Genomic DNA, 27717 nt, shown 5'->3' with positions numbered 1-27717 from the left:
GCTGGCAGCCTGGGGTCATCCTCAATTCCCTCTCTCTCACCTCAGCATCCACTCCATGGACCACGCCCTGCCGGCACTGCCTCCCCACTGGCCTCTCCTCTCCATCCCTGTAGCCATGGCCCTACTCTAAGCCCTTGTCCTCCCTCATCCAATGACCGAAACCTTCTCGTGGCTTTGCCTGCTTTGGGTCTTGCAAGGGGCTGATGGGGAGGGGCTGGTGCTTGGTCTGTCTCCTTCCCTCACCCTCCCCACCAGCACTGTTGCTTTCCTTCCCTGAGACTCTTAACCAGGCCACGGGCCGCCTCCGATCTCATCTCAGTAAATGGCCACTTGGCTTTGGAGCAGTTTTGCTCTTCCCTTTGTGTTCTTGATAAAAGGCTCCTGATTCTCAGTAGGTGCCCCAGACACATCCTGCCTTGGAAGTGAGGTGGCAGTTCGAGCAGGTTCTTCTGCAAGACTGAGGGGTAGGTCTGCCCTGGCTATCTCTCCCACACCTTCCTTGACCAAGGCTGGCCTGTCAGATTGGGCATGACTGTGCTGTCTCTGTGCACCATGTGAGGCAGAGGGACCTGTGTCTGCATGCAGGCTGGGGGCCCTAGGGCAGGATGGACCAGGGAGCCCCCACTGTTTACTCCCCACAGGCCTGTTGGACCTGCTGTGGCTCCACTTGAGGCCAGAGCCTCCTGTCTGAGCTGCCAGGGTGGGAATTACCCTCAATATCTCTGAGCTATAAAAATCTTTTTACCTTTTTTGTGGCCAGGGAGGCCAGAGCATACAGTGGAGGAAGCAGGAAAACTAGATCCCTTTTCTTTGAAATTTCCTCTGAAAAAATAACCAAAGTGCTGTTTAGTGAGTCATTTCATAATTAAGAGTTGTTGATTCCAAATTTCTTACCTATTTATCTTTTTGAAGGATAATAGTACCCTTTGGCTTAATTTTTAATTGGCTTTTGGTTCAAAATAGAGTTTGTGAAGAAATTAGTGGAATTAGAATTGTTACAGTAACATTGCCAGTTTCTTATCTTATTATAATTGCCAAAATGCCAGCCATGGCCTTGAGAAGACAGGCCTCCTTGGGCAAAGGGCCTGGCACCTGTGATATGTGGGTCGGGCTGGGCTTATTTGGGGCGAGGGCAGTTGCCAAGGCATCAGGAGAGAGGCCAGCTGCGGCTCCGCTCTAGACCTGCCTCAGTCCGCCTCTGGGGGTAGTGATCTCAGGGGGCCTGGTTTCCTCCCGTGTGGAATGCGGGCCCTAGTACTCCTGCTTAGCTTTCTGTGAGAACCAGGTGAGATGCTGTACCTCAGATCCTTGTGCAAAGTTCAACACATAGTCAGCCCTCGAGTCAGGTGATTGGCACCAGAGTGCCCTAAAAGAGAGTCTCTGTACAGGGAAGAAAGAGTCCCCACCAGCCCCGACTATCTGGGTATGAATTGACCTTGTGGCCAGTGCAAGATCCTGGTCTCATGAGGGCCGGCCCACAGGGTATGAACACATTTGGTACTGGAGCACGAGGAGAGCGCAGCCCAAACATAAAAGTATATGTTGGGTATATCAGAGAGGATTCCTCTCATTGGAGGCAGAGACCCAGAAGGGAGGAGCCTAAGCCTGACCCGGGACAGGAAGTGTAGGGTCAGAGTCAGAAGAGGAACAGCAGTACCAGTGATGGCCATCCCTGTGGTCCAGGGTGCCAGGCTTAGGCTTTTTACATCTGAGCATCCTTTTCACCCTCAGCAGTGTGGCTAGGGAGATGTTGGGCTAGGCAGCCAGCCTGGTGTCACCGTAACCAGACTGACACCTCAGCCGCCTCCACATGCAGAATACCTATGTTCTGCAGGGTCACTGGGGCAGCGAATGGCAGACAGTGCAGGGAGGATGCCCAGCTTCCAGTGGAGCCTCTCTGGGTTCTCTTGGCTCACAAGGTACGGCAGCCAGTGGGGTCCCAGAAGGTGGCAGGTCTCACCTGCCTGTGGGGCGCCCCACCAACTCTCTCAGACAACTCCATTCCCCTGTCTCATCCTGAACCCACCTACCTCCATCTGATGGTCTGCGCACCTGCACCTCTTACCGTGATTAGGCAGTGATTGCCCTTGGGGGATTCCTACCTTCCTGCCCTCAGAAAGGAACTGGACAGAGAAAAGCAAGGCAGAAGTGGTCATCAGAGCCTCCCATTGTCCATCCCCAGGTCCCAGCTCATTCCCCTCCCACTTGCCAAAGGGAATAGGAAGAGGGGCACACTAGCAGCAGCTCCCCAGGGGCTGGGGCTGGGTGAGGGAGACTATGAGAGAGAATGTGCAAGTGAATGAATGAATGAGGGAGTCAACACTAAAAGGGGAGAAGGAATAATGAACATGGAATAAATGAGCAGGGGTGGAGTGGGAGTATGAAGTGGGGGGCAGAACAGTGTGAAAAAAGGAGTCAAGGTCTCAGGCTGCAGCTGCATTCCAGCATCCAGGCTCAGAGAGTCTGCAGGCCTGCCACCCATGCCATCCCCATCCTCCAGAAGACTTGGGACTCAGCCTGGTCTCCCCGCTCTACCTCTAATGGCCTCAGTGCCCTGGACCCTTCTCCCCCGACCCCCAGAGGGCTGGGGAAGGGCCTCCAGCAGCCAGGTCAGGTGTTTATTTTTAGCTCTTACCTCACATGCCTCCTCCTGCCCTCCCTCCCTCCCTTGCTCCCTGCTATATCAGAGCCGGGAGCAAGAGGGCCGACAATTTGGCAGCCCTTTCTGCAGCCTGGCTGCCTCTGTGAGTAAGCGTGGGAAGGAGCAAAGCCCTGGGGAGCATGTGACATGCTCTGCTGAGGGCTGGGCCTCTGGGCTCAGGCCACTGCAGGGGTTGGGTCTTAGCTCTTGGCATCAGCTCTGCCGCCTCCATCCAGTCCACCCTTCCAAGGTGCTCTTGCTTTGTTTGGACTGTGGCTTTTGGGGTGGGGTCTGCAGGCTAGAGGTAGAGGTCAGAGGTTTGCCAAGCCACCAAGGTGAGCCAAAGCAGATGACCTCACCTTGAGAGGCCTAACCTGGGATGGCTGTGTACATGGACCCAAGATGGAGTCAGGGCACTGTTGCCTTGGGCCAGCCCCCTGTCTAGACCTGGATCCTAACCCCATCATGCTGATCCTGGGACTGGGGAAGTGACTGTTTGCTCATTTCCAGAACTCTCTCTGAGCCTCTGTCTACACCCATCCCACCTCTCTAGGATATTTTCTCCATCTCACAGTCCTCTCTGTCTTGGAGGGATTTCCATTGTGACCCCAGGTAATGCCGGGGGACATGTGGAGGGGATTCCTGATTCAGCCCATCCAGCACTCTCCCCCAGCTCCTTTAGGACAGACCCTGTCAGGCACCAAGTGAGTCCAAGGCCCAGCAAGTGGCCAGCACCCATTGCCTCATAGGAGTTTGTAGGGGGATACACAGAGCATGAGATAAGGTCCAAAGGCATCAGCACGTGTGCTAGGGCCAGGCCCTGCAAGGGATAAGGTGAGTATGTGCGGGACCTCTGAAGGCTCCTCCTCCATAGCTGAGCCCCTCTGCCCTGTGTATGGATTTGTATGTGCTGGTCTGGGCACAGTTGGAGCTCTAGTCTCAGGGAAGCAGTCTCAAGGCCCTGTGTAACAAGCCTGTGGAGCAGACCTATCTCTCAATAAACACGAAGGCCCTGCCACCCACCCCACTTAGCCTCTGCTGGGGCCCAGGGCAGAGAAGGTATGTAGCTCTGTGGGTAGGAAACCAGGGCAAAATCATTGATACCATGGTGTCCTGAGGATGCCAGGCTGAGGATAGGCATCCTGGAGGTACCATGCTTCCAATGCTTTTCCAGGTAGGCTAGGGTCTGACTAGGGCCCAGGGGCAGCGTGTGAGGTAAGGGTGCTAAGAATGTGGCCCACTTTGGGCTGGCGAGGGCCAAGAGCCACCTCTTTGCCCTGTCCTTGGCTCTTTGACCGTATGGTTCTGTGTCCTCTGGTTCTAATGTCCCATCCGAGTGGCCAAGCTGCTGGTGGGAACCTGAGTGTCTGGGCACCCAGATGTGCATCAGCAGGAAGGCGGGACCGCCGAGGCTCTGCACGCTGGGGCGAGAGCAGGCACAGGTGTGCACTGTCACTTTCACTCCCTACCCAACCCCTTGTGGGCCAGGGCACGGCCTCAAGTCTTGCCAGAGAGGAGCACTGTCTCTGGAGGAGGCTCCTGGGAGACAAGCTCCTGCCAGCCTCTGACGTGCTACAGAAATCACTTGCTCAGAGCCTGGGATGCTCAGACCGCACCCCTGTGCAGACATCTGGAGGTGGGGGACTTAGACTTGGTTGGACACATTAAGACCTGTGTCCATCTTAGTCATGGTTGTGTCTCCAGCCCCCAGCACTGAGCCTGACACAGACAGGGTGATCCTGAAAGTGTTGATGGTCAAGAATTTGTCCCCAGCCAAGCTCTGGAGGAACCAGGGCCCCTGGCCTAAGGGCTGGCAGATACAATCCTCATCAGAAGAACAGCCCCAAGCCCTGGGAGCAGGAGGAGGCTTCCACTTGGGAGTCTTTGCTGGCCTTAGACAAGGTGACTTGGGCTGGGGGGGTGTGAGCAGAGGGGATGGCTCAGCCCCATCCCCCAACCTCCAATCAGGGCTTCTCCCAGACAGCCTCCCCTGGCCCCAGGAGCCTGCAGCCTCCAGGCACAGCCCTTACTTCGGGGGGAGGGATGGTGTCTGAGGTCTGAGAGCTAGGAGGCTGGGATGGGGCAGTGCATCCAGGAGGTGCTCCCTGTCTGGTGCCATTCCTGGTCTGCAGGGGCTCTCACCTGGGGGGCCCTGCACCTCTCCCAGGAGCTGTTCCCTCCCTGGGGGTACTGAGTCCCCAGCTCCCCCTCTTCCCAGATCCTTGTGATACTTCTGTAGCCTCCCCTCCCCTATGGGTTCTCCTCCTTTTCTGGCCAAGGGAAAAGCTCTCTGTGGGGTAAGGAAGGGACCCTTCTTTTGGGTTTGTCATTTTAACTCTGTATATATGCATCTAAAGGATGGGGAAGTCTGTCATTTGGGGGCAACAGATCTATCAGTCTTTTTCTCCTTGTGCCTTTAGTGTCATGCTTGGGAAGACTTTCTCCTCCTTCAGGTTATAGAAATAGTTATGGACAGAATCTGACTACTTCAGTGTCTTTGTGATTTTCATCAAACTCCCTCCTCTCTCGTTGCCTTACAGAAAACTGAGTGGCTCTGTCTGAACTGCCAAACTAAGCGGCTGCTGGAGGGCAACCTGGGAGAGCCAACCCCTCTGCTGCTGCCCACCTCACCGCAGCCCCCTGTAGGAGCCCCTCACCGTGCATCTGGAACAGCCCCTCCAAAGCAGAAAGGGGCACAGGGGCTGGGCCAGCCATCAGGTCCCTCGCCTGCCAAGGCCAGTCCCCTGCCCACCAAGGCCAGTCCCCAGGCCAAGCCCCTCAGGGCTTCTGAACCCAGCAAGACCCCGAGCAGTGCCCAGGAAAAGAAGACAGGAGTCCCAGCTAAAGCTGAGCCTGTGCTGAAGCCACCTCCAGCAACTACCCTGCCCCCTGGGACTCCTAAAGCAAAGATGGGGGCGCGGAGGGCTGAACCTGCCACCCCTATCGTCAAGGCTGTTCCAGAAGCCCCCAAGGGTGGGGAGACAGAGGTCAGTCCCATTCACTTCCCAGGGATCCTAGCTTTCAGGCAGGGCAGTCTAGGGAAGGGCTTAGCTCCCTGGGGGACTGGGATGTAGGCCTGAGGCAGGCTCCTTGGGGCCACAAAGGACAGCTTGGACGCCTAGATGAGGCCCTGGTGGGCCTGGAGCTTGTGAGTTCTAGGCTGATCCTGTGTCTGACACCTTGTTGGATGCTTTGCTGGGTTTTGCTACTATTAGATGGAGTTAAGTTTCTCTGAAAACCTAGGGCAGCTTGGGGTTTGACATGGAAACTGCGAATTATCCAAGGCCAGAACAATGGAGTGGGTGGTGCGCCCTAATCCCTGGGGAGGTGGAGGCATCCTTTCCCAGGGCCCTGGGATTGACGGAGAGGGCCAGGCTCCCTCATGCAGTGTCACCTTCTCACCCTGCTGCAGGACCTGCCTTGCAAGACTTACTCTCAGGACCTGTCTCGGAGCCCACAGAGCCTCAGCGACACAGGCTATTCCTCTGATGGTGTCTCCAGCTCCCAGAGCGAGATCACAGGCGTTGTGCAGCAGGAGGTGGAGCAGTTAGACAGTGCAGGGGTGACAGGGCCACGCCCGCCTAGCCCCTCCGAGCTCCACAAGGTGGGGAGCGGCATGCGGCCTTTGTTGGAGGCCCGGGGCCCAGCCCCCAGTGGCGAGCGGGGCAAGCCACCCGGCAGCAGTGGTGAGGAGCAGAAGCGGCGGCCCCACTCCTTGTCCATCATGCCTGAGGCCTTCAACTCCGATGAGGAGCTGGAGGATATCCTGGAGGAAGAAGAAGACTCTCTGGAGTGGGGATGCCAGAGGGAACAGCGGGACACGGCTGAGTCCTCAGATGACTTTGGCAGCCAGCTGAGGCATGACTACGTGGAGGACAGCAGTGAGGGTGGCCTGTCCCCTCTTCCACCCCAGCCCCCAGCCCGGGCAGCAGAACTGAGTGATGAGGAATTCATGCGGCGGCAGATACTGGAGATGAGCGCTGAGGAGGACAACCTGGAGGAGGAGGATGCTGCCACCCCTGGGCACGGCCTGGCCAAACATGGTTCCCAGAAGGGTGGCCCCAGGCCCAGGTCCGAGCCCAGCCAAGAACCAGGGGCGCTGCCCAAGAGGCGCCTGCCCCACAATGCCACCACAGGCTATGAGGAGCTGCTTTCTGAGGAAGGCCCAGCAGAGGCCACGGACGGCACTGGGGCCCTGCAGGGCGGGCTCCGCCGCTTCAAGACCATCGAGCTCAATAGCACAGGCAGCTATGGCCATGAACTGGACCTGGGCCAAGGCCCTGACCCTGGCCTGGACCGGGAGCCCGAGCTGGAGATGGAGAGCCTGACGGGCTCACCTGAGGACCGCTCCCGCGGGGAGCACTCCTCCACACTGCCGGCCTCCACGCCCAGCTACACGTCTGGCACCTCACCCACCTCTCTGTCCTCCCTAGAGGAGGACAGTGACAGCAGCCCCAGCCGCCGGCAGCGGCTGGAAGAGGCCAAGCAGCAGCGCAAAGCCCGGCACCGCTCGCACGGGCCCCTGCTGCCCACCATCGAGGACTCCTCGGAGGAGGAGGAGCTGCGGGAGGAGGAGGAGCTGCTGCGTGAGCAGGAGAAGATGCGGGAGGTGGAGCAGCAGCGCATCCGCAGCACGGCCCGCAAGACCCGGCGTGACAAGGAGGAACTGCGGGCCCAGCGGCGGCGCGAGCGCTCCAAGACACCCCCCAGCAACCTGTCACCCATTGAGGATGCCTCCCCGACGGAGGAGCTGAGGCAGGCGGCTGAGATGGAGGAGCTGCATCGCTCCTCCTGCTCTGAGTACTCGCCCTCACCCTCCCTTGACTCGGAGGCTGAAGCCCTGGATGGCGGCCCCACCCGGCTCTACAAGTCGGGCAGTGAGTACAACCTGCCCACCTTCATGTCCCTCTACTCTCCAACCGAGACACCCCTGGGCAGCGCCCCTACTCCCAGCTCCGGCCGGCCCCTCAAGAGTGCCGAGGAGGCCTACGAGGAGATGATGCGGAAGGCCGAGCTGCTGCAGCGGCAACAAGACCAGGCAGCAGGGGGCCGCGGGCCCCATGGTGGCCCTTCTGAGCCCGTAGGCCCCCGGGGCCAGGGTTCCTTTGAATACCAGGACCCTGTTGACCATGACTATGGCAGGGCTGCTCAGCCTGCCTCGGAGGGCACCCCAGCCAGCCTAGGAACAGCCGTGTACGAGGAGATCCTTCAGACGTCCCAGAGCATTGCCCGCATGCGTCAGGCCTCCTCACGGGACCTGGCCTTTGCTGAGGACAAGAAAAAGGAGAAGCAGTTCCTGAATGCCGAGAGTGCGTACATGGACCCCATGAAGCAAAACGGTGGCCCACTCACCCCTGGTACCAGTCCCACCCAGCTCGCTGCCCCTGTGTCCTTCTCCACCTCCGCCTCCTCAGACAGCAGTGGGGGCCGAGTCATTCCCGATGTTTGCGTTACTCAGCACTTTGCAAAGGAACCTCAGGACCCCCTCAAGCTGCACAGCTCTCCTGCCTCCCCAAGCTCTGCCTCCAAGGAAGTAGGCCTATCCTTTCCCCAGGGCCCTGGGACCCCAGCCTCCACAGCTGCAGCCCCTTGTTCAGCTGGCCTGCCACGAGGGTACATGACTCCAACCTCCCCAGCAGGCTCTGAGCGCAGCCCTTCGCCTTCTTCCACAGGCCACAGCTATGGACAGGTCCCAACCACTGCAAACTATGGGTCCCAAACTGAGGAGCTACCTCAGGCCCCCAGTGGCCCTGCTGTCAGTGGACGGGCTGCCAGAGAGAAGGCCCCAAGTGTGAGTGATGGTGAGAGTGGCACCCCCCAGGCCTCCCGGGGATATTCCTGCTTTGTGGGCTCCAGCCCCCCTCTCTCCCCATCTTCTCCTTCAGAGAGTCCCACATTTTCCCCTGGCAAGCTGGGCCCAAGGGCCACAGCTGAGTTCTCTACACAGACACCAAGCCCGACCCCTGCCTCGGACATGCCACGGAGCCCTGGGGCCCCCACCCCGACACCCACGGTGGCTCAGGGCACACAAACACCACACCGACCCAGCACGCCTCGCCTGGTGTGGCAGCAGTCCTCTCAGGAGGCCCCCTTCATGGTCATCACACTAGCGTCAGATGCCTCCAGCCAGACCAAGATGGTACATGCCAGCGCCTCCACCTCCCCAGTGTGCTCACCCATTGACACCCCACCCACGACCCACAGCTATAGCCAGACAACGCCTCCATGTGTGTCTCAGCTGCCCCCAGAGCCACCTGGGCCACCTGGCTTCCCGCGGGCAGCCAGTGCTGGTGCGGATGGGCCCCTGGCACTATATGGCTGGGGTGCCCTCCCTGCCGAGAACATCTCCCTGTGCCGGATCTCTTCTGTCCCTGGAACGTCTAGGGTCGAGCCAGGCCCCAGGCTGCCTGGCACTGCCGTGGTGGACCTTCGCACGGCTGTCAAGCCCACGCCCATCATCCTCACTGACCAGGGCATGGACCTGACCTCTCTTGCTGTGGAAGCGAGGAAGTACGGCCTTGCCCTGGATCCAATCCCAGGTCGGCAGTCTACCGCTGTGCAGCCTTTGGTTATCAACCTCAACGCCCAGGAGCAGACCCATGCCTTCCTCAGCACTGCCACCACCGTGAGCATCACCATGGCCTCATCTGTGCTCATGGCTCAGCAAAAGCAGCCTGTGGTCTATGGAGACCCCTTCCAGAGCCGGCTTGACTTTGGCCAGGGTGCTGGTAGCCCCGTGTGCCTGGCCCAGGTCAAGCAGGTAGAGCAGGCTGTCCAGACAGCCCCATATCGCGGTGGGCCCCGGGGAAGACCCAGGGAGGCCAAGTTTGCCAGGTACAACCTGCCCAACCAGGTGGCACCTCTGGCCAGACGGGACGTTTTGATCACTCAGGTGGGCGCTGCCCAGAGTGTTGGCCTCAAGTCAGGCCCCGTGCCAGAGCCGGGTGCTGAACTCCACCGGGCCACCCCTGCAGAGCTGCGTTCACATGCCCTGCCAAGTGCCAGGAAGCCACATACAGTGGTGGTGCAGATGGGAGAGGGCGCAGCCGGCACTGTGACCACACTGCTCCCAGAGGAGCCGGCAGGTGCCCTGGACCTCACTGGGATGAGGCCTGAGAGCCAGCTGGCGTGTTGTGACATGGTCTACAAGTTCCCTTTTGGCAGTAGCTGCACAGGCGCCTTCCACCCCGCCCCCAGTGCACCTGAGAAGAGCGTAGCAGATGTGGCCACACCTGGCCAAAGCGGCGGCCCCTTCTATAGTCCCCGGGACCCTGAGCCTCCAGAGCCCCCCACCTACCAGGCACAGGTGGTAGGGGGGCCCATGCCCCGTGAGGAACTGAGGCCTTACCCACCAGGCCTTCCTGGCAGGCTGTACTCCTCCATGTCTGACACCAATTTGGCTGAGGCTGGCCTCAACTACCATGCCCACAGGATCGGGCAGCTCTTCCAGGGCCCTGGAAGAGACTCGGCTGTGGACCTCAGCTCTCTGAAGCATTCCTACAGCCTGGGCTTTGCAGATGGACGCTACCTTGGGCAGGGCTTGCAGTATGGCTCATTCACAGACCTGCGTCATCCCACAGACCTCTTGACTCACCCACTTCCCATGCGGCGCTATAGCTCAGTGTCAAACATTTACTCGGACCATAGGTATGGCTCGCGGGGAGATGCAGCTGGTTTTCAGGAGGCCAGCCTGGCCCAGTACAGTGCCACCACAGCCCGTGAGATCAGCCGCATGTGCGCTGCCCTCAACTCTATGGACCAGTATGGAGGGCGGCATGGCAGCGGTGGTGGTGGCCCCGACCTCATGCAGTATCAGCCCCAGCCCGGGCCTGAGCTCAGTGCCCCACAAGGTCTGGCTCCCCTCAGACCTGGTCTCCTTGGGAACCCCACCTTCCCAGAGAGCCACCCAAGTCCTGGAAACCTGGCCCAGTACAGGCCTACAGCAGGCCAGGGAACAGCAGTCCGACAGCTGCTACCATCCACAGCCACTGTGCGTGCAGCCGACGGCATGATCTATTCGACTATCAACACTCCGATTGCTGCAACACTGCCCATCACCACCCAACCTGCCTCAGTACTGCGGCCCATGGTGCGTGGCGGCATGTACAGGCCTTATGCAGCTGGTGGGGTCACAGCCGTGCCACTCGCCAGCCTGACGCGCTTGCCCATGATTGCCCCCCGGGTACCTCTAGGGCCCACAGGGCTGTACCGATATCCTGTACCAAGTAGATTCCCCACTGCTTCCAGCATTCCACCTGCTGAAGGTCCTGTCTACCTGGGGAAGCCTGCTGCCGTCAAGGCCCCAGGGGCCGGGGGCACACCAAGGCCAGAGCTGCCAGCAGGGGCTGCTCGGGAAGAGCCTCTTTCCACAGCTCCCCCTGCTGCTGTCAAGGAGGCTGTAGCAGCCCCAGCCCCAGCCCCACTGGCTGGCCAGAAGCCGTCGGTAGATGCTGCTCCTGGGGGCAGCAGTGGGGCCCTCAGCCGGCCAGGGCTTGAGAAGGAGGAAGTGTCACAGGAGGAGAGACAGCGGAAGCAGCAGGAACAGCTGCTACAGCTGGAGCGGGAGCGGGTGGAGTTGGAAAAGCTGAGGCAGCTGCGGCTGCAGGAGGAGCTGGAGCGGGAGCGTGTGGAGCTGCAGAGGCACCGCGAGGAAGAGCAGCTGCTGGTGCAGCGGGAGTTGCAGGAGCTGCAGACCATCAAGCACCATGTGCTGCAGCAGCAGCAGGAGGAACGTCAGGCTCAGTTTGCTCTGCAGCGGGAGCAGCTTGCCCAGCAGCGCCTGCAGCTAGAGCAGATTCAGCAGCTGCAGCAGCAGCTGCAGCAGCAGCTAGAGGAACAGAAGCAGCGGCAGAAGGCCCCCTTCCCTGTGGCCTGTGAGGCACCTGGCCGAGGGCCTCCCCCAGCTGCCACCGAGATGGCTCAGAATGGCCAGTACTGGCCACCCCTGACCCATGCAGCCTTCATTGCCGTTGCCGGGCCTGAGGGGCCTGGGCAGCCTCGTGAGCCCATGCTGCACCGAGGTCTCCCCAGCTCTGCCTCGGACATGTCACTGCAGACCGAGGAGCAGTGGGAGGCAGGCCGCAGCAGCATGAAGAAGCGGCATTCCATGCCCCGCCTGCGGGACGCCTGCGAGCCAGAGTCGGGGCCTGAACCTTCTGCGGTCAGGAGGATTGCAGACAGCAGCGTGCAGACAGACGACGAGGATGGGGAGGGCCGCTACCTCCTGACACGGCGGCGCCGGGCACGGCGGAGTGCTGACTGCAGCGTGCAGACGGATGATGAGGACAGCGCCGAATGGGAGCAGCCGGTGCGCCGCCGCAAGTCTCGTCTTTCCCGCCACTCAGACTCAGGCTCCGACAGCAAGCATGATGCTACTGCCTCGTCATCCACTGCCGCCCCTGCCATGAGGGCCACAAGCAGCGTGGGCATCCAGACCATCAGTGACTGCTCCGTGCAGACAGAGCCTGACCAGCTGCCCAGAGTCTCTCCAGCCATCCACATCACCGCTGCCACTGACCCCAAAGTGGAGATCGTCAGGTACATATCAGCACCAGAGAAGACTGGGCGCGGGGAGAGCCTGGCCTGCCAGACGGAGCCGGACGGGCAGGCCCAGGGTGTGGCGGGGCCACAGCTTGTCGGGCCAACTGCCATCAGCCCCTACCTGCCTGGCATCCAGATCGTCACCCCAGGGCCCCTGGGCAGATTCGAAAAAAAGAAGCCAGATCCCTTGGAGATTGGATACCAGGCCCACCTGCCCCCGGAGTCCCTCTCACAGCTTGTGAGCCGCCAGCCTCCCAAGTCCCCCCAGGTCCTCTACTCACCAGTCTCACCCCTGTCCCCACACCGGCTCCTGGACACCTCCTTTGCTTCCAGTGAGAGGCTGAACAAGGCTCACGTGAGTCCCCAGAAGCACTTCACGGCCGACAGTGCTCTCCGCCAGCAGACGCTGCCTCGCCCCATGAAGACCCTGCAGCGGTCCCTGTCTGACCCTAAGCCCCTCAGCCCCACCGCCGAGGAGTCTGCCAAAGAGAGGTTCTCCCTCTACCAGCACCAGGGGGGACTGGGTAGCCAGGTATGGGCACAGGGGCTGGTCCAGGGTGGGACAGGGGTCTCTACCTAGCCTTGGGGACCCCACAGGGAGGGGTTCCTCCTGGGGTGGGGATGGAGTCTCCTCCAGCTCTAGAGGCCCAGAGCTAGGAGAGAAGGAATGGACCTTTCTCAATGTACATCTGGTGGAGCCTGCAGCTCGGCAAGGACACCCTGGGCAAAACACACTCACACATGGCCCGCACAGCCATTCAGACCCTGCTAGAAACTTCAGCCTCTCCTGGGCAATGCCTCTTCACGGCCCCTATCTAGTCCAATCCCTGCCACCTCCCCCCTTCAGGCCTCCTCAGCTCTGCCCCCGAGTCTTGACCCCTCCTACTCCATACCTCTTCTGTGGATATTTCCTGACAAAATCAGTAACATGGACCTGGCTGGGCTGTTCCCCACTCCCCAGCCCTGGCCTGGCTTCCAAAGCCCCATAGGAAGCCCAAGGCCCACATCCCAATGGGCTGCAGTGTGCTCTCTGCCTTGTCTTGTCCCCACCTCTATCTGGCCCTTAGCAAATCTTTTTACACACCTGTCTGCTCTCCTAGTTAGGGGCTCCTGGAGCATAAACTTACCCTTGTCTGTGGCTTTTAGTTGTCAATGATGCCCTGGGGCTATGAGACGTAGCCCACTGTGGAGGGAAGATGGGGGTCGCTAGGACCTGATGCCAAGGACTTTGAGTGCCAGTCAGAGACGGGTGGGCTCTTCTTAACGGCCCTTGGAGCTTCTGGATGTTTCAGGCAGGTGAGACAGATTAAGATGGGTATCTTAGAAAGCTTCCTGGGCAGCATGTGGACAGATGGGCTGAAGGAAGTGATTGCACAGTGACCCTAAGGAGAGTGGATAGGAACCAGAGGCGTTGTGACATATATTTCTGTTTTCTGGGTGTGAGGTGGGGCCTTAGGGGATGGGGTTGTAGAGGTTAGTTTGGGTTGTGGAGAGCCCTGGGATGTGCAGGCCAGAGGGGTGGGGGGTGAGATCAGGTGTCTGGGCTGGCAGAGAAGGCATGTTAGAGAGGCAGCTGTCTTGGCTTCCACTAGGGTTGGCACAGTGGTCCCATGGGCTGGCCGTGTGAAGCCATGCCACAATGGGTGCTCGTGGTGTGCAACCAAAATAACAAAAGACAGACAATGGACAGAAGGAAATTTATTCCATGTCACCAAAGACCCAGCCTTCATCCTGGGGTTTGGGGGCACACTATCATTTCCTTTATGACATATGGCGAGAGTAGGTGGAAGGTTTTTAGGTAATTTCTTGGCAAGGTAAAAAGTAAGAAGCCTGATGTTAGCCTCCAGTGTATCTTGGGGATTTGGGTGGTCCGTAAAACCCAGAAACCTTGGGCTTTCTAGCAAGGCTAGGAGCTAGAGACAAAGGGAGGACCAAGGGCAAAACTTCTGCAATGTGGACTTTGAGGCAATGTGGAGGCAGGTGAGGAGGGCCCCACAGAGGGCATGTTAGGGAGCACTGACCAGGAGCCAGGTAGCCAGAGATAGGGCTGGAGAGGCCCTCAAGGGGCTCTGGGAGCCACAGAGAGTGGTGGGCTGACAGGGATGTGGAGCAAGCTGGGGGTCAGGCCGAGAGCACAGTTTGGCAGAGGGTGATGCAGGGCCTCAGGAGGAGAGTGGGCAGGTGTCTGAGTTGCAGATCACTTTAGAGAGGAGGAGAGCAGGAGGCTGAAAAAGATTCAGAGCCTACAGCAACTGACACCCAGGCAGCATGTGGCCCTTTCTATGATCCTCTAGGGAACCGGGGGGCCCAGGACCCACTCCCCTCCTATCCATGGCCCTTCACTGCCCTTGGCTCCTGCCAGCTGCTAGGACCCCAACCCAGAGCCAGACCTGTACTGTCCTCACCTTGGTACACTCAGTAGGAGGTGGAGGGTGACTGACCCATCAGAGACCTGCAGGGGTTCTCAGAGCCGCTGTGTGCCAGGCCAGTACTAGACACCAGCACAGAGGGGCATCTGCTCCTTCTTTCCCCTCCCACCTTCCAGAGCTATGGGAAGAAAGCCTGTAAGATGATCAGAGGCCCTCCCTCTGAGGCCAGTGGGTGGGCAGGTCAGGCCTTGAGGCGGCCTGATAAATCAGGGCGATGACAAACAGCTGTGGAGCCCACCCCTACCCTAGCCCAGAGCATTCCTCTTCCACCCTGTGCCCCGCCAAGCCACCCACACGGGTCTCAGTGCTGCCCGCCCTTCCCTCTGTCTCAGGTGTCGGCGCTACCACCCAACGGCCTGGTCCGCAAGGTGAAGCGGACACTGCCCAGCCCCCCTCCAGAGGAGGCTCACCTGCCCCTGGCTGGCCAGGCTCCCCCACAGCTGTATGCGGCCAGCCTGCAGCAGCGTGGGCTGGTGGGGCCCACGGCTGTCCCTGCCACCAAGGCCAGTCTGCTCCGGGAGCTGGACCGGGACCTGCGGCTGGTGGAGCATGAGTCCACCAAGCTGCGCAAGAAGCAGGCAGAGCTGGATGAGGAGGAGAAGGAGATCGACGCCAAGCTCAAGTACCTGGAGCTGGGCATCACCCAGCGCAAAGAGTCTTTGGCCAAAGACCGAGGCGGACGGGACTACCCACCCTTGCGTGGTCTTGGGGAGCATCGTGACTACCTGTCAGACAGTGAGCTCAACCAGCTGCGGCTCCAGGGCTGTGCCACCCCGGCTGGCCAGTATACAGACTTCCCTGTCACTGCCGCTGCTCCTGCCACCCCTTCCGGTCCCACTGCTTTCCAGCAGCCCCGGTTCCCACCTCCAGCCCCGCAGTACGCTGCAGGTAGCAGTGGACCAACTCAGAACGATTTCCCAGCCCACCAAGCACCCACCTACCCTGGCCCCAGCACATACCCGGCACCTGCCTTTCCTCCTGGCGCCAGTTACCCCACTGAGCCTGGCCTGCCAAGCCAGCTGGCTTTCCGTCCCACAGGCCATTATGCAGCCCCAACACCCATGCCAACCACACAGAGCACCCTTTTCCCAGTCCCAGCAGACAGCCGTGCCCCCCACCAGAAGCCACGCCAAACATCACTAGCCGACTTGGAGCAGAAGATGCCAACCAACTATGAGGTGATCGCCAGCCCCGTTGTGGCCATGTCTTCAGCCCCATCTGAAACCAGCTACAGTGGCCCAGCAGTAACCAGCAGCTATGAACAAGGCAAGGCCCCTGAGCTGCCACGGGCCAGTGACCGTAGCAGTGTGAACCTGAGCCCAGCCCCTACCTACCCTTCTGACTCACACTACGCCAGCCTGGAGCAGAACGTCCCCCGGAACTATGTGATGATCGACGACATCAGTGAGCTAACCAAGGACAGCACCTCCACTGCCTCCGACAGCCAGCAACTGGAGCCCCTGGGGCCGAGCAGCACTGGGCGTCCAGGAAAAGAGCCAGGAGAACCAGGTGTCCTTGAGGGGCCCGTACTGCCCTGCTGCTATGCCAGAGGGGAGGAAGAATCTGAGGAGGACTCTTACGACCCACGTGGGAAAAGCGGCCATCACCGGAGCGTGGAGAGCAATGGCCGACCAGCCAGCACCCACTATTATAGTGACAGTGACTACCGACATGGGGCTCGAGCAGAGAAGTATAGTCCAGGACCCGTGGGGCCCAAGCATCCCTCCAAGAGCCTGGCCCCGGCTGCCATCTCCTCAAAGCGCAGCAAGCACCGGAAGCAGGGAGTGGAGCAAAAGATCTCCAAGTTCTCGCCTATCGAAGAGGCCAAGGATGTGGAGTCAGACCTGGCCTCCTATCCCTCCCCTGCAGTCAGCAGCAGCCTGGCCTCTCGGGGCAGGAAGTTCCAGGACGAAATCACCTATGGGCTCAAGAAAAACGTGTACGAGCAGCAGAGGTACTACGGGGTGTCCAGCCGGGACCTGGTGGAGGAGGATGACCGCATGTGTGGTGGGAGCAGCCGGTCCCGAGGGACCTCTGCATACAGTGGGGAGAAGCTGTCCAGCCATGACTTCAGTGGCCGGGCCAAGGGATATGAGCGGGAGCGGGAGGCTGTGGAGCGACTTCAAAAAGCAGGCCCCAAGCCCTCATCTCTGAGCATGGCCCATGGCCGGGCCCGGCCCCCTATGCGGAGCCAGGCCTCCGAAGAGGAGAGCCCTGTCAGCCCCTTGGGGCGGCCCCGCCCTGCTGGGGGCACCCTTCCCCCTGGGGACACCTGCCCGCAGTTCTGCTCCAGCCACTCCATGCCTGATGTCCAGGAGCATGTCAAGGATGGACCGCGGGCCCACGCATATAAGCGTGAGGAGGGCTACATCCTGGATGATTCCCACTGCGTAGTTTCCGACAGTGAAGGTAATGGCAGCTGGGGGTGATTTTGGCAGATGCTCAGTACGTGGGGTGCCTGCCTGACCGAGGGGCCCTGGGCCCTGAGATGTCCCAGTGGGGCCTGGCCTGGTGCCTCATCCAATGGGCCCTGCTGCAGGGTGCCCTTCCTGCCTGCTCCACCTGTCCCCCTGGCCCCAGTTGTGGGGGGGTGGGGGCTGGGGGCCTAGTGTTAAGCTTGTGGCTGTGGCACCCACTCTCTGTTTTCCTTGCATGGCTTCAGCTGGGCCTCCCCCTGCGGCCAGCCCAGGGGTTGATGGTGTTCTGTTTTTGGTCTCTGAAGCGTATCACCTGGGCCAGGAGGAGACAGACTGGTTTGATAAGCCCCGGGATGCCCGCTCTGACCGGTTCAGGCACCACGGGGGCCATGCAGTCTCCTCCTCCTCCCAGAAGCGAGGCCCTGCCAGGCACAGCTACCACGACTACGATGAGCCCCCTGAGGAGGGCCTTTGGCCACACGATGAGGGTGGCCCAGGCCGCCATGCCTCAACCAAGGAACACCGGCACCACAGTGACCACGGGCGGCACTCAGGCCGCCACGCTGGTGAGGAGCCAGGCCGGCGTGCTGCCAAACCACATGTTCGGGACCTGGGTCGCCACGAGGCCCGGCCTCACCCTCAGCCCAGCTCCACCCCGGCCATGCAGAAGAAGGGTCAGCCTGGGTACCCTAGCTCCGCTGAATACTCCCAGCCATCCCGAGTACCGTCAGCGTACCATCATGCCTCTGAGAGCAAGAAGGGCTCCCGGCAGGCCCACTCAGGGCCCGCTGCACTGCAGCCAAAGCCAGAATCCCAGCCGCAGCCGCAAGGTCGGCAGGCAGCTCCAGGGCCACAGCAGTCACAGCCGCTTCCATCCAGGCAGACCCCTTCAGCGGCAGCATCTCGCCAGCCACAGACGCAGCAGCAGCAGCAGCAGCAGCTGCAGCAGCAACAGCAAGGCCTTGGGCTACAACCCCCGCAGCAGGCCCCGTCACAGGCTCGGCTGCAGCAGCAGGGCCAGCCAGCTGCTCGGGGCCCGGCCCCTGCTGCCAGCCAGCCAGCAGGGAAGCCTCAGCCGGGCCCCTCAACAGCCACAGGCCCCCAGCCAGCAGGACCGGTAAGTAGGGCTCCAGTACATGGACCCTCCCCAGGGTGAATGCTGGGACTGCAGCTGGACAGCTCCTTGGTTCCAGGCTGGGCATGGGCAGAGTTGACGGGGGGGTAGCTCAGCTATTGGTTCTGTGTTGCAGCCACGGGCAGAGCAGGCAAACGGCTCTAAAGGGACCGCCAAAGCACCGCAGCAGGGGAGGCCTTCTCAGGCCCAGCCACCACCAGGACCTGGACCTGCAGGTGAGACTACCCTTGGGCGCCCTTGCCTATGACCCAGAGTAGCTAGGCTGCCATCTCCCTACACTCACTGGCACCCTGAGCCCCCCTGCACCATGTGCCCTCACTGCGCCCTGAGAACATGCCCAGTGGGCTGCAGGCCTTGCCAGCAGAAATGAGCTGGTGGAGTCACCAGCACTGGGGCCTTAGGGCCCAGGCAGCTCTGGGCAGGGAAGCTGGAAGGGACTGGGGAGCTCTTAACTCTCTCCTTTCTCTCCCTCCTCTTCTCTGCCTTCTCATCTTCCTCTGCCCTTTCCTCCCTTTCTCCTTTGTCTTCCTCAACTTCCTTTGTTCTGCTTCCTCCCACCCCTGTTCTGCTTGTTCTTATCTTTCTTTTTTCATTCCTCTATCCTCCTCCTCAACCTCCATCTCACAGGGTCCCCATGTTCAGATTCCCTCGTGACTACTCTCCTGCTCAGACCCTGAAGAGCCAGGCCAAGCAGCCTCATGATGGTTTCTTTCCCCTTAGGTCTGAAGGTTGGAGCCAAGACTGGAGGGACCCCAGGAGCTCCTGCCAGCCCACCTGGAGCCGATGGGGAGAGCGTGCTCTCCAAAATCCTCCCTGGTGGGGCAGCAGAGCAGGCCGGCAAGCTGACGGAAGGTATGCACTGCCTACAGCCAGGGCCATGGTGCACGGCTGCTCCAGGGCCCTACTCTGGCAGGGGTCAGGTCTGGGGAATGGTTCCGGGCCCCGCCACCCAGGCACGGGCCAGCCCAAGGGCCCACCTGCTGCTGCCTAGTCGTTCTCTGGGTGGTCCCTGCCCCTCCAGCTGAGCTTGGCTTCACTGTGCCAAATGGCCGTGATTAGGAAGGAGTCTAGCCCAATTTCCTGTTGCTTCTCTCTCTTTTCTATTTCACAGCTGTGTCTGCTTTTGGCAAAAAATTCTCCTCCTTCTGGTGACCATGCCCTGCAGGGTGAGTATGAACTGCCTGTACCCACTTTCCCCCTGGGAAAGGCATGAGGCGCTCCTGTGGGGGCCCTGCGGGGTCTTCTGGGAGGACTGTAGTCTTCAGCAGTGGATGATGTGGCCAGAGCTGCAGTGTCCTTCCTATGAGTGTGGGAGAAGGAGGAGGAAAAGGAGAGACACTGTGCACAGAGGCCCCATTATGGGGCCAACTCAGTAGAGATCCCTAGCAAAGGGAAGCCAGGGCCAATGATCCCTTGTCCTTCTCCACCACCCTCAGCCCCCACAGAGCTCTTATAGCTATGAGTTGACATTGGGTTATAGGTGGGGCCCCCTATGATGCAGCTCCTTCCAGCCCTCCACTGTAAATACTCCACAGGCTCTTGAAGAAATGAAGGGAGATGATATTATTGCTGTGGAAAAATCTCTGGAGTCAGAGGCCTGGGCGCAGCTCTGGACTCTGCGTATAACAGTAAGTATCAGGACCAGGGTGGGGGTGGGACCTGGCCTGGCTGACCAAACCCACCCAGTTCCTACAACGAGGAGGGGCCTGTTGGGCTTCCTGCAGCTGGGATGGGCCCAGCAGCCACTTGGGAGGCAGAGACAACTCAGCTGGCTGAGGTGACTCCAGTAGTAACCTTGGGGAAGGGCCCAAAAAAGCCAGCCACACCCAACTAGGGGTCTGTATGCCAAGAACTGATTCAAAGCCTCATCCCTGAGGCCTGGTATAGTAGCTTTGCTCCAGACATTCAAATGAAGCCAGAACCCCCAAACCCTGCCGAGCTTAGCAGCCCTTGGTGTGAAGTCAAGATACTATTGACTCAAGACCAGCAAGAAAGAAAAGCAGAATGACTGGAGAGGCAGACAGGAAAGGGACAAAGAGGACAGGGAGGCACTTGGACAGGAGGATCCAGACCAGGTCAGCCCAGGGAGAGAGTGGAAGAGCGTCAGGGTGACTCTGTCTGGGCTGCAGTGGCCAAGGCAGGATCAGAAGCCTCTGCCTAGAGCCTTCTCTGGCCCTGGCCCTGCCTCTGTGGGTGAAGGAGGAAGTGGTGCATCATCCAGGATGGCAGGGAGGAGAGCCTGGTTACTAGCACTGCTCTGCACACAGCCAGGTACCACATCTTCCCATTCCATAGCCTTGGGGCCATCCTCCTGCCCCTTCTTTGCCATTTCTAGGACTAAGACTATGGAGGTTTGGGTGTTTCTCATGGCGGACAGGCATGTGTGTGGTAGGGCCCAGTGCTCAGCAGGCAAATCACCAGGGAGCGCTGGGGCCAGCAGGGGTCCTTGCTCAGGCCAGGCCTGCTTGTGGGAAGGAGTTGGGTATAGTGTCAAGAGGGCCACCTGTCTCTGCAGGACCAGTGAGGGTGCTGGAAAGGCCCAGTTTTCTATCCATTTATTCAGCAAATGTTTGTCAGGCTCTAGGTGGGTGCTGAGCCCTGTTCCAGGTGCTGGGGATATAGCAGAGAACAAGACCAAGTCCCTGCCCTCTGAAGCTGACAGTCCATTAAGAGAGGCAGAGAGCAAATAAGTTAAAAAGAATTACTTTACAAGGTAATTTCTGAAGGTGATAAGTGTTCTGAAGGCAGGGAAGCAGGATTATGGTGGAGGGGTCTACTCTAAAGAAAGTGGTCAATACCAGGTAAGGCTCAAGGGAGGAGAAGAGGCTGCTGCGGGAGGTGCCCACGGAAGGGAACAGCACCAGCAGAGGCTCTGATGACACAGGTAGGCCTCAGGGACAGACAAAAGGCCAGCAGAGCCAGAGCCACAGAGGAGGGGAGGTACGGTCAGGGGTGAAGTCAGAGGGGGCGTGAGCCAGCTGGGTTGGGCTTTGTAGGCGAAGGTAAAGAGCCCAGAATTTATTCTAATTACAGTAGCCACAGTGCAGCACCCCAGCATTCTTCCTTCTCTCACCCCACGACAGTGGGCTCCCTGCCGCTTTCCCACTCAGCCAGATGTTTCCTCTGAGCCGCCCTGGAACAGATGTGAAATTAGAAATAGTGTTGAAGGGAGGGGAAGGAGGGGCAGCCCATGGGCCAGGTCCATGGCAGGACCCACCTTGGGTTTAGGGCCAGGGCTCTGTCACTGGGGAGGGAAAGGAACCCCTGGTGTGGCTTTGTTCCGTGTCCTGCCACATGATGTGTGCGGGCCATGGAGACCACTAACTTTGTAGTTAAAAGAATCTCCCTCGAGTTCTGGCATTTGGCTGATGATTGGGCCAAGCGGTCATTGCTTCTGTGAGTGTCCATCTCCTGGTGTCTTTTGTGGAAATTTCAGAAGTGGGTTGGGAGGGGCTTGCCATTTTAAACAAAATTCTATCTCCCTCATTTTTAAGAGAAACAAAAAGCATCATGTATTAAAGAAATGGCCCTTCCTGGCCAGCCTGATTCTTCTTTCTTCCTGACTTTCTCTTTGTGACCTCAAACCTGCCCAAGCACCCATCTCCCCATGCCTCAGTCGGGTGGGATCCTGTGGGTGTGGAGGCGCTAGGCTGTCAGCACGGGGCAGACAGCTGGGAGGAGCATGAGTGGGAAGTAGCTTCCACAGTTCTTGACAAAATCCTTCTGCCTTTCCTCTTTCCTTCCCCCTCCCTCCTGTCCTCCTCCAAGCATCTACAGTCTGGCAAACCCTTGGCCCAAAGACTCACACCAGGTGGGACGTGGCAGGTGGGCTTCAGTTGAGGACGGGATGTTTTCTAACAGCAGCTGCCGGGGTGAAGCATCTGCTGGAGAAGTGGGACCACTGGCCCGGGACCACCTGGGAGTGTCTTTCCAGAGACCCTGCTCTCCTCAGGGGGCCGCCTTCAAGGCATAGCCGTCGCTGGGAGGGAGGAACCGTCTCGGGAAACCCTGCCACTTGGCGGTCTTGCTGTTCTTTCCACAGCCGCCTCTCTGCAGCCTGGCCAGCCAGGCTTCTAATGCGTTATACGCAGAGTTTGGGCGCACGCTGCCTGTTTCTGATGGACGCCGCCCTCCCTCCACAATGCCAGAAGTTTTTCCACAGCCTTGGAGAGGGGCTTTGACTGAGGGCTGGGGGCCCCAGGCTCCATTTCCTTCACATTCCAGCTGGCCCGGATCCCTCTGTGGCCACAGGGCCCTGCTCCCCTCACCCTGCCCTCTGGGTGACACCGGAGCAGACTTCTGTGTGACTAGCGTGGTTTTGGGAGAACTTTAAAACATTAGGACCTAACACTGTCTCATCGCTGAAATAAGAGGCCATAGCACCGAAAAGCAGTGTGGACGCCGGCTGAGGCTTCTCCCAGCCCATGGGTGGCCGCGTGCTAGCACACCTGCCACCATCTTCAAAGCCATCCCCCCAGTCATCGTGAGCATCCCAGCGGCACCGCCATTGTCTCAACCAGCCGGCTCCTCGTTCATACACCTGGGGATTTCTTTTGATTTCAAGAACAGCCTTAATCATTTCGGTTTGATTTAAGTGTATACCTCATAAACATTTTTCTTTCGTTGCCCCTCCCCTTTACTCTCTTCTCTCTCTCGGCTCAGCTCCTTGCCTCTCCCCTCCACCACCACCTTGTGACTGATGGTTTGGTTTCCTTTCTGCTCTGTCCCTGCTCAGCACAGGGAGAATGTTGACTTAGAAGCAATAGTGGGCAGCAGGCCACCAAGAGCACAACCCCAGGGCGGGGTCTAGGGAGGCCCCTCAGCCCGCCTCTGTTTACCGTGCAACTCCAGTCCTTCTTAAGCCATCACCAGTGGACGTGCTCAGAGCAGAGGGGCTAGGGCTTCTGCCAGCCGACGGAAGGGCCCAGAGCCCTGCGTTGGGGAGTGTGGCACCATCCATCCACCCGGTGGACTGGGTGGTGGTCCTTCCCAAGGCCCTTCCCTTGGGGACCTCCCTTCATCTTGGGCACAGCCGCAAGTCTCATCTCTAACGTTCTATGCAATGAAATATAAACCCTCAAAGACAACTGTTAATATTTAATAAATTCCATGTTATGTATAAGGAGTTAATTGCAAACCTGCAATTGAGAAACTGGATAGATATGCTCATATCAAACCCCTCACCCCCCCCACCCACCCTGCCCCTGCCCCCACCATGTGTGTGAAATTCTCAGTCTGTGGCATGTTTGACCTGTGGCAGGACTCGCTGCTGCCAGGCGAGTCACCGCCTGTCCTGCAGTGGAGCATGCACAGCTCGCAGCCCCTTTGCACGATTTCATCCATTTTAAATGCTCGACCCCTTTGCTTGGAGTTCTTTTTGTCTCAGAACCTTTCCTTCAGGAGTTCTTCTAGCTGACTTTTGCACGAGCTAGTGAGGACCCACTGAAATTGCTGCCCGAGCATGCCAGGCCATAGGCCAGGCAGTGCAAGGCACCACACACCCTGCCGGTTTCTCTGATCAAGATGTCTCTGGAGTAGACATGCTGTTGGGAGCCTGCACAGGATGTGTGTGCATGAACATTCAGAAGGTTTGCTGTAGGATTTCCATCTGTAAGTCTTTCCCCCTCTTACACAAGCCCTGAGCCAGAGACATCTGGCCACCCCTTCCTAGCGAGGCACTGCTCAAGGGCAGAGCTGGGCTGCATCTGTAGTCAGAGAGACAGAGGCCACGGGCAGAGCCTGGCTGTGTCCTGGGACCCCAGCTCCTGACTGCACTTGCTCCCTGCCTCTCCTCTCTGGCTGGGAGGCTCAAAGGTCTGTGATCCAGGAGATCTAGGCTGGGGCCAGAGGGTCAGGGAGTGCTCAGGAAGAGTTGGACCTTTGGCATTTCTGGTGAGGACAGCTGACAGTATCATCTTGGACTGGAGTGAGTGTTCACATAGACAGTGGCTCAAGCTGAGTTTCTTGGGAAGCTTCTCAATAACAAAACATACAGAAGGTTCTGTTGTGACACTCTGCATCTGTCCCCAAGACCCAAACTCCCTGCCAGCCCCCATCTCTGAAGCCTAAGTATCCCATTGCTCATTAGCTTCTCTACAGCTGAGCCAAGAGGGCAGCAGGTGGCAGCTGCCTGACTCCTCCAGGCCTGGCCTTCCTCCAGAGTGCTCTGGTCTGTACCATGCAGTTCTCAGGGGTCCATGTTTCTCATGCTTTCCTGTAAGGTCTACACACCCTTCAGAGAGATTCTGGCCCACCTCTGGTAGTCGTGGATAAGATAGGAGGCTGTCAACCCCTGTGTTGGGCTCAAGACCCTGTCCTTTGGGATTTGGGCTTCACCCATCCCATGGGACACCTGCCTCATCCCAGAGATCAGGCTTGGGCTGGTTGAGGCCATCTGTGTAAGGGCTGAGGGAGTCCACCATCCAGCACCTCGGACCACCCAGGGCTCAGTCTGTATGGAGATGTGCCTAGTGGCTGGATACGTTGGGGACCAAGGCAGTGATCCTTCCCACAAAAGGCCAAGGGATGGGGCCAGGAGCAGGGAACAGGCAGGGAGATGACAACAGGTCAGCCTCAAATGTTGACTTTCCAGCAAATCTCCTTTCTGGCCAAGCTCTCTGATTTTGAAATTTCTGACATCTGCCACTCCCTACCCTGCAGTGTACCCACAGGACACATCTGTACCCATCACCCCTTGTGAAGGTGGCTGGAGCAGGCCTCTGGGCTGCAGGTGTCCTGGCCCTTGTGTAGATACAGCTGTGGCTCTGGGGCCAGAGGCTGAGGGACTAGGATTTGGTGCCTTGGGCAGTGGGGAGCATTGAGCACATCTCTACGTGGGCAAGGCGGTCTCTAGGATGCACTACAGACCTTCTCCACAGCTCCCCACCCCCAGTGTCATGAGCAAGGGCACTGCCTCCTCTGTCCACTTCAGGGCCCAGTGTATCCACTTCACAGTGACACCTCCCTTCCCCACCATCCACTTAGTCCTTGGGAAGAGAGTGTGGTCTCAGGGCCTATGATGAGAGGGCAGCAGTGGCAGCAACTATGGCCTGTCTTCTGGAGCCTGTGGGGAGTTTTCCAGGCAGATCCTTTGCCATGGCAGCAGGGTCCTGGCCTGTCTGCCCCTCCCCTGCCATCATGCTCCCAACCCCCATTCTGTAAATATGCATCATCATGGACTCCAACAGGGTCAGGGGGACAGGCCTGATGAACTGAAACTCCTCAGAGATATCATTTCTGTCTCCCTGGGTAGCAGCAGCCCTGCTGCCATGTGCACTGGGGTGGCACTGGAGAGCCATGGAAATTGTGAGCTATTGTGTGTGTATGCATGTGAACAAGTGTGTGAGTGTGTGTGTGTGCGCGCGTGTGTGTGCGCACGTCTGCCTCATTTGGCCTCTGGGATCAAATCAGCTCCTTCTCTCTAAGTGCAGTGCCCTGGAGAGTGGTGGCTGCCCAACGCCTTTCCTCTGCTAGCTTCCATGTCTTGTTTTTGCTTTCCCCTCACTCCTTCCCTGACTCCCTTCTTTCTTCTCTCCTTTCTTTCCTTCTCTCCTTCTTTATTTGAGGGGGAAAGAGTGCTGTACAAAGTCAAACAAACAAGTTTACAGTTGTAAGTGCAATGACCCGAGTCCTCCACATGACCTTGTGAATTGTGTGCCGTCCTCCTGTGCTCTGTGAGAACTCGTGGTACTTGTGTCTCTCCCCCTGTATTGTGACAAGGTAATTCTGTGGTATCAGAATAAAAGGACTTGATATAAACAACCTACAGACTGTCTCTGGGATGGTTTCTGAAACGGGAAGGCTTAGCCAGAGGAACAAATCCCCAAGCTGTGACAATCCTGTCTCTTCACAGTTAGGGAAAAGGCAAAGGTGCAGAAGAACTGGCAAGGCCCTGGCTGAGTTCACACCAATCTGTCCAAAGACAATGGGCCCCTCCACAAAGTGCCCCAGGACAGGTCCAACATTTGGACCAGGAGGGAGCAGTTAGCTCGCTGCCAGGACTGTTGAGATATGGTGTCTCCTCCGCCTGTGGGTGGCCAGGCTGCACAGCTTTCTGGGGCCTGGTCCCGGGAAGGAGGTGAGCGGGTGCTGCCCCCTGGTGTTGCCAACAAGCCCTACACCTATCTGCCTTGCTGTGTGCCCTCCAACCCCCAAACTCTGGGGAGCTACTAGGTCTTAGCTCTTCCCCAAGACCGGAGAGCCTCCTTAGCAAAGTAACCCAGAGTTGCTAGAAATTTGAAAGACACAGGTAAATGAAAAGAGGATCAGCCTCATCTCTGGCCTTCCCCCGAATTAATACCTTGATGCATGTCCTTCCTATTTGTGTTTTTCTTTTTCATTTTAAACAGAAGCCAGAAGGTACAGTATCTTCTGCTTTCTAGCCTCCTGTTTGTTTCTACATGTTCATGCAGGACTTAGATGTTCATACTCCAATGCCCAGCCTCCAGAGAGGTGCACCATGAGTTTACAGCCAGTCTACTGCACGTGCCCTGAAGGACAGGCACCATGTTCCCAGTTTCCTGTGGTAAAGAACGCTGTGAGGAATATCCTAGTTTCCCACTTTCCACCCAGATTGGTGGCTCGGGCCACTCTTTCTGCTCCCAGTTCTGGCCTTAACAGTCCTGCACACACTAGACACTCACAAATGCAAGTGGCCTCAGAAAGTGGAAACTGTTTACTTAACTAGCCCGATGTGGTTCATGGGGAAGGGGAAGCCTCAGGCCAGTCAAGCAGGATCTCACTCAAAGGCCAGGCAGGGCATATGGAGTCAGGGCCCTGAGGTATGGAAGACCAGCCAGTCTCAGGGTATACGGAGGATGGGACATCAATGCTGGCCTGATAGCTGCCCAGTCTCTCCTGCCCTCTTCTGGCAACATAACCCACCCAGTCCAGTGCAACTGTGCCCAGGGAGCCTGCCTGCCCAGGTTTTTCTTTCCACAGGAAGCTCTCTGGTTCTGGGTGGAGCCTGACCCCACCAAGCCCTCTGCCCCCAAGAGCTTGGGCTGAGGCCTGGGGAGGCAGAGGCCCTTTTGCTCACGATCCCAGCAAGGTGCCACTGAGCGGGGCGGGTGATGGCTGCAGGAACAGATAGCTTCTGGGGTAGGCCTGGTGGCCGATAAAACCAGGCAACACCCCTGTGAACTTGGCACCGTCCTTCTTTGCCCCACACCCCAGAGCTCCGCGCGCTCGGCCGGGAGCGCACCTCCGCCCTTCTTTTCTCGTTGGCCTGAGAGCCCCTCCAGAGCAGGGCCTGGAACCATCTGGTGAATGTTTGCCTTGTAATGGACCAGAAGGACCGACAGTCAGCCTCCGGGCTGCGGGAGATCTCTGCTGGGGATGGCATCTGCTCGCACCCCGCTTCTCAGGCCCCGCCCCTCACCTCTCGATTTTACTACCCTCGCTGGACTCAGTCCTGCCCCGCCCCGCCCCGCCTCAAGTCCTCGAAGAGCCCTTGGTCCGCAGAGCTCTCAGGCCCCGCCCCCCGATTGCTTAAGACCCACCCCCGTCCCGCCTCACCCCCTTCCCCGTGGGCCCTGTTGTTCCTCACGGGCCTCG

At 58.9% G+C, this 27717-nt stretch overlaps 1 protein-coding gene across 1 annotated transcript in view; it reads left to right on the top strand.

The window, feature by feature from the left end:
* The window catches only part of BSN (bassoon presynaptic cytomatrix protein), an 83214-nt gene extending 57285 nt beyond the window's left edge, over positions 1 to 25929 (top strand). The window contains exons 4-12 of the mRNA XM_032458490.1: positions 5182 to 5628; positions 6054 to 12713; positions 14943 to 17019; positions 17333 to 18144; positions 18278 to 18377; positions 18883 to 19014; positions 19274 to 19328; positions 19698 to 19790; positions 21931 to 25929. Coding sequence (XP_032314381.1) covers positions 5182 to 5628; positions 6054 to 12713; positions 14943 to 17019; positions 17333 to 18144; positions 18278 to 18377; positions 18883 to 19014; positions 19274 to 19314 — 10269 coding nt within the window. The 3' untranslated portion in view covers positions 19315 to 19328; positions 19698 to 19790; positions 21931 to 25929. The remainder of the gene's footprint in view (positions 1 to 5181; positions 5629 to 6053; positions 12714 to 14942; positions 17020 to 17332; positions 18145 to 18277; positions 18378 to 18882; positions 19015 to 19273; positions 19329 to 19697; positions 19791 to 21930) is intronic.
* Positions 25930 to 27717: the final 1788 nt, after the last annotated feature.

Source organism: Camelus ferus, chromosome 17 (genome assembly GCF_009834535.1).
Source record: "Camelus ferus isolate YT-003-E chromosome 17, BCGSAC_Cfer_1.0, whole genome shotgun sequence".
NCBI classification, from domain to species: Eukaryota; Metazoa; Chordata; class Mammalia; order Artiodactyla; family Camelidae; genus Camelus; species Camelus ferus.
Note: the sequence above shows the minus strand (reverse complement) of the source record. Positions and strands in the feature narration are given on the sequence as shown.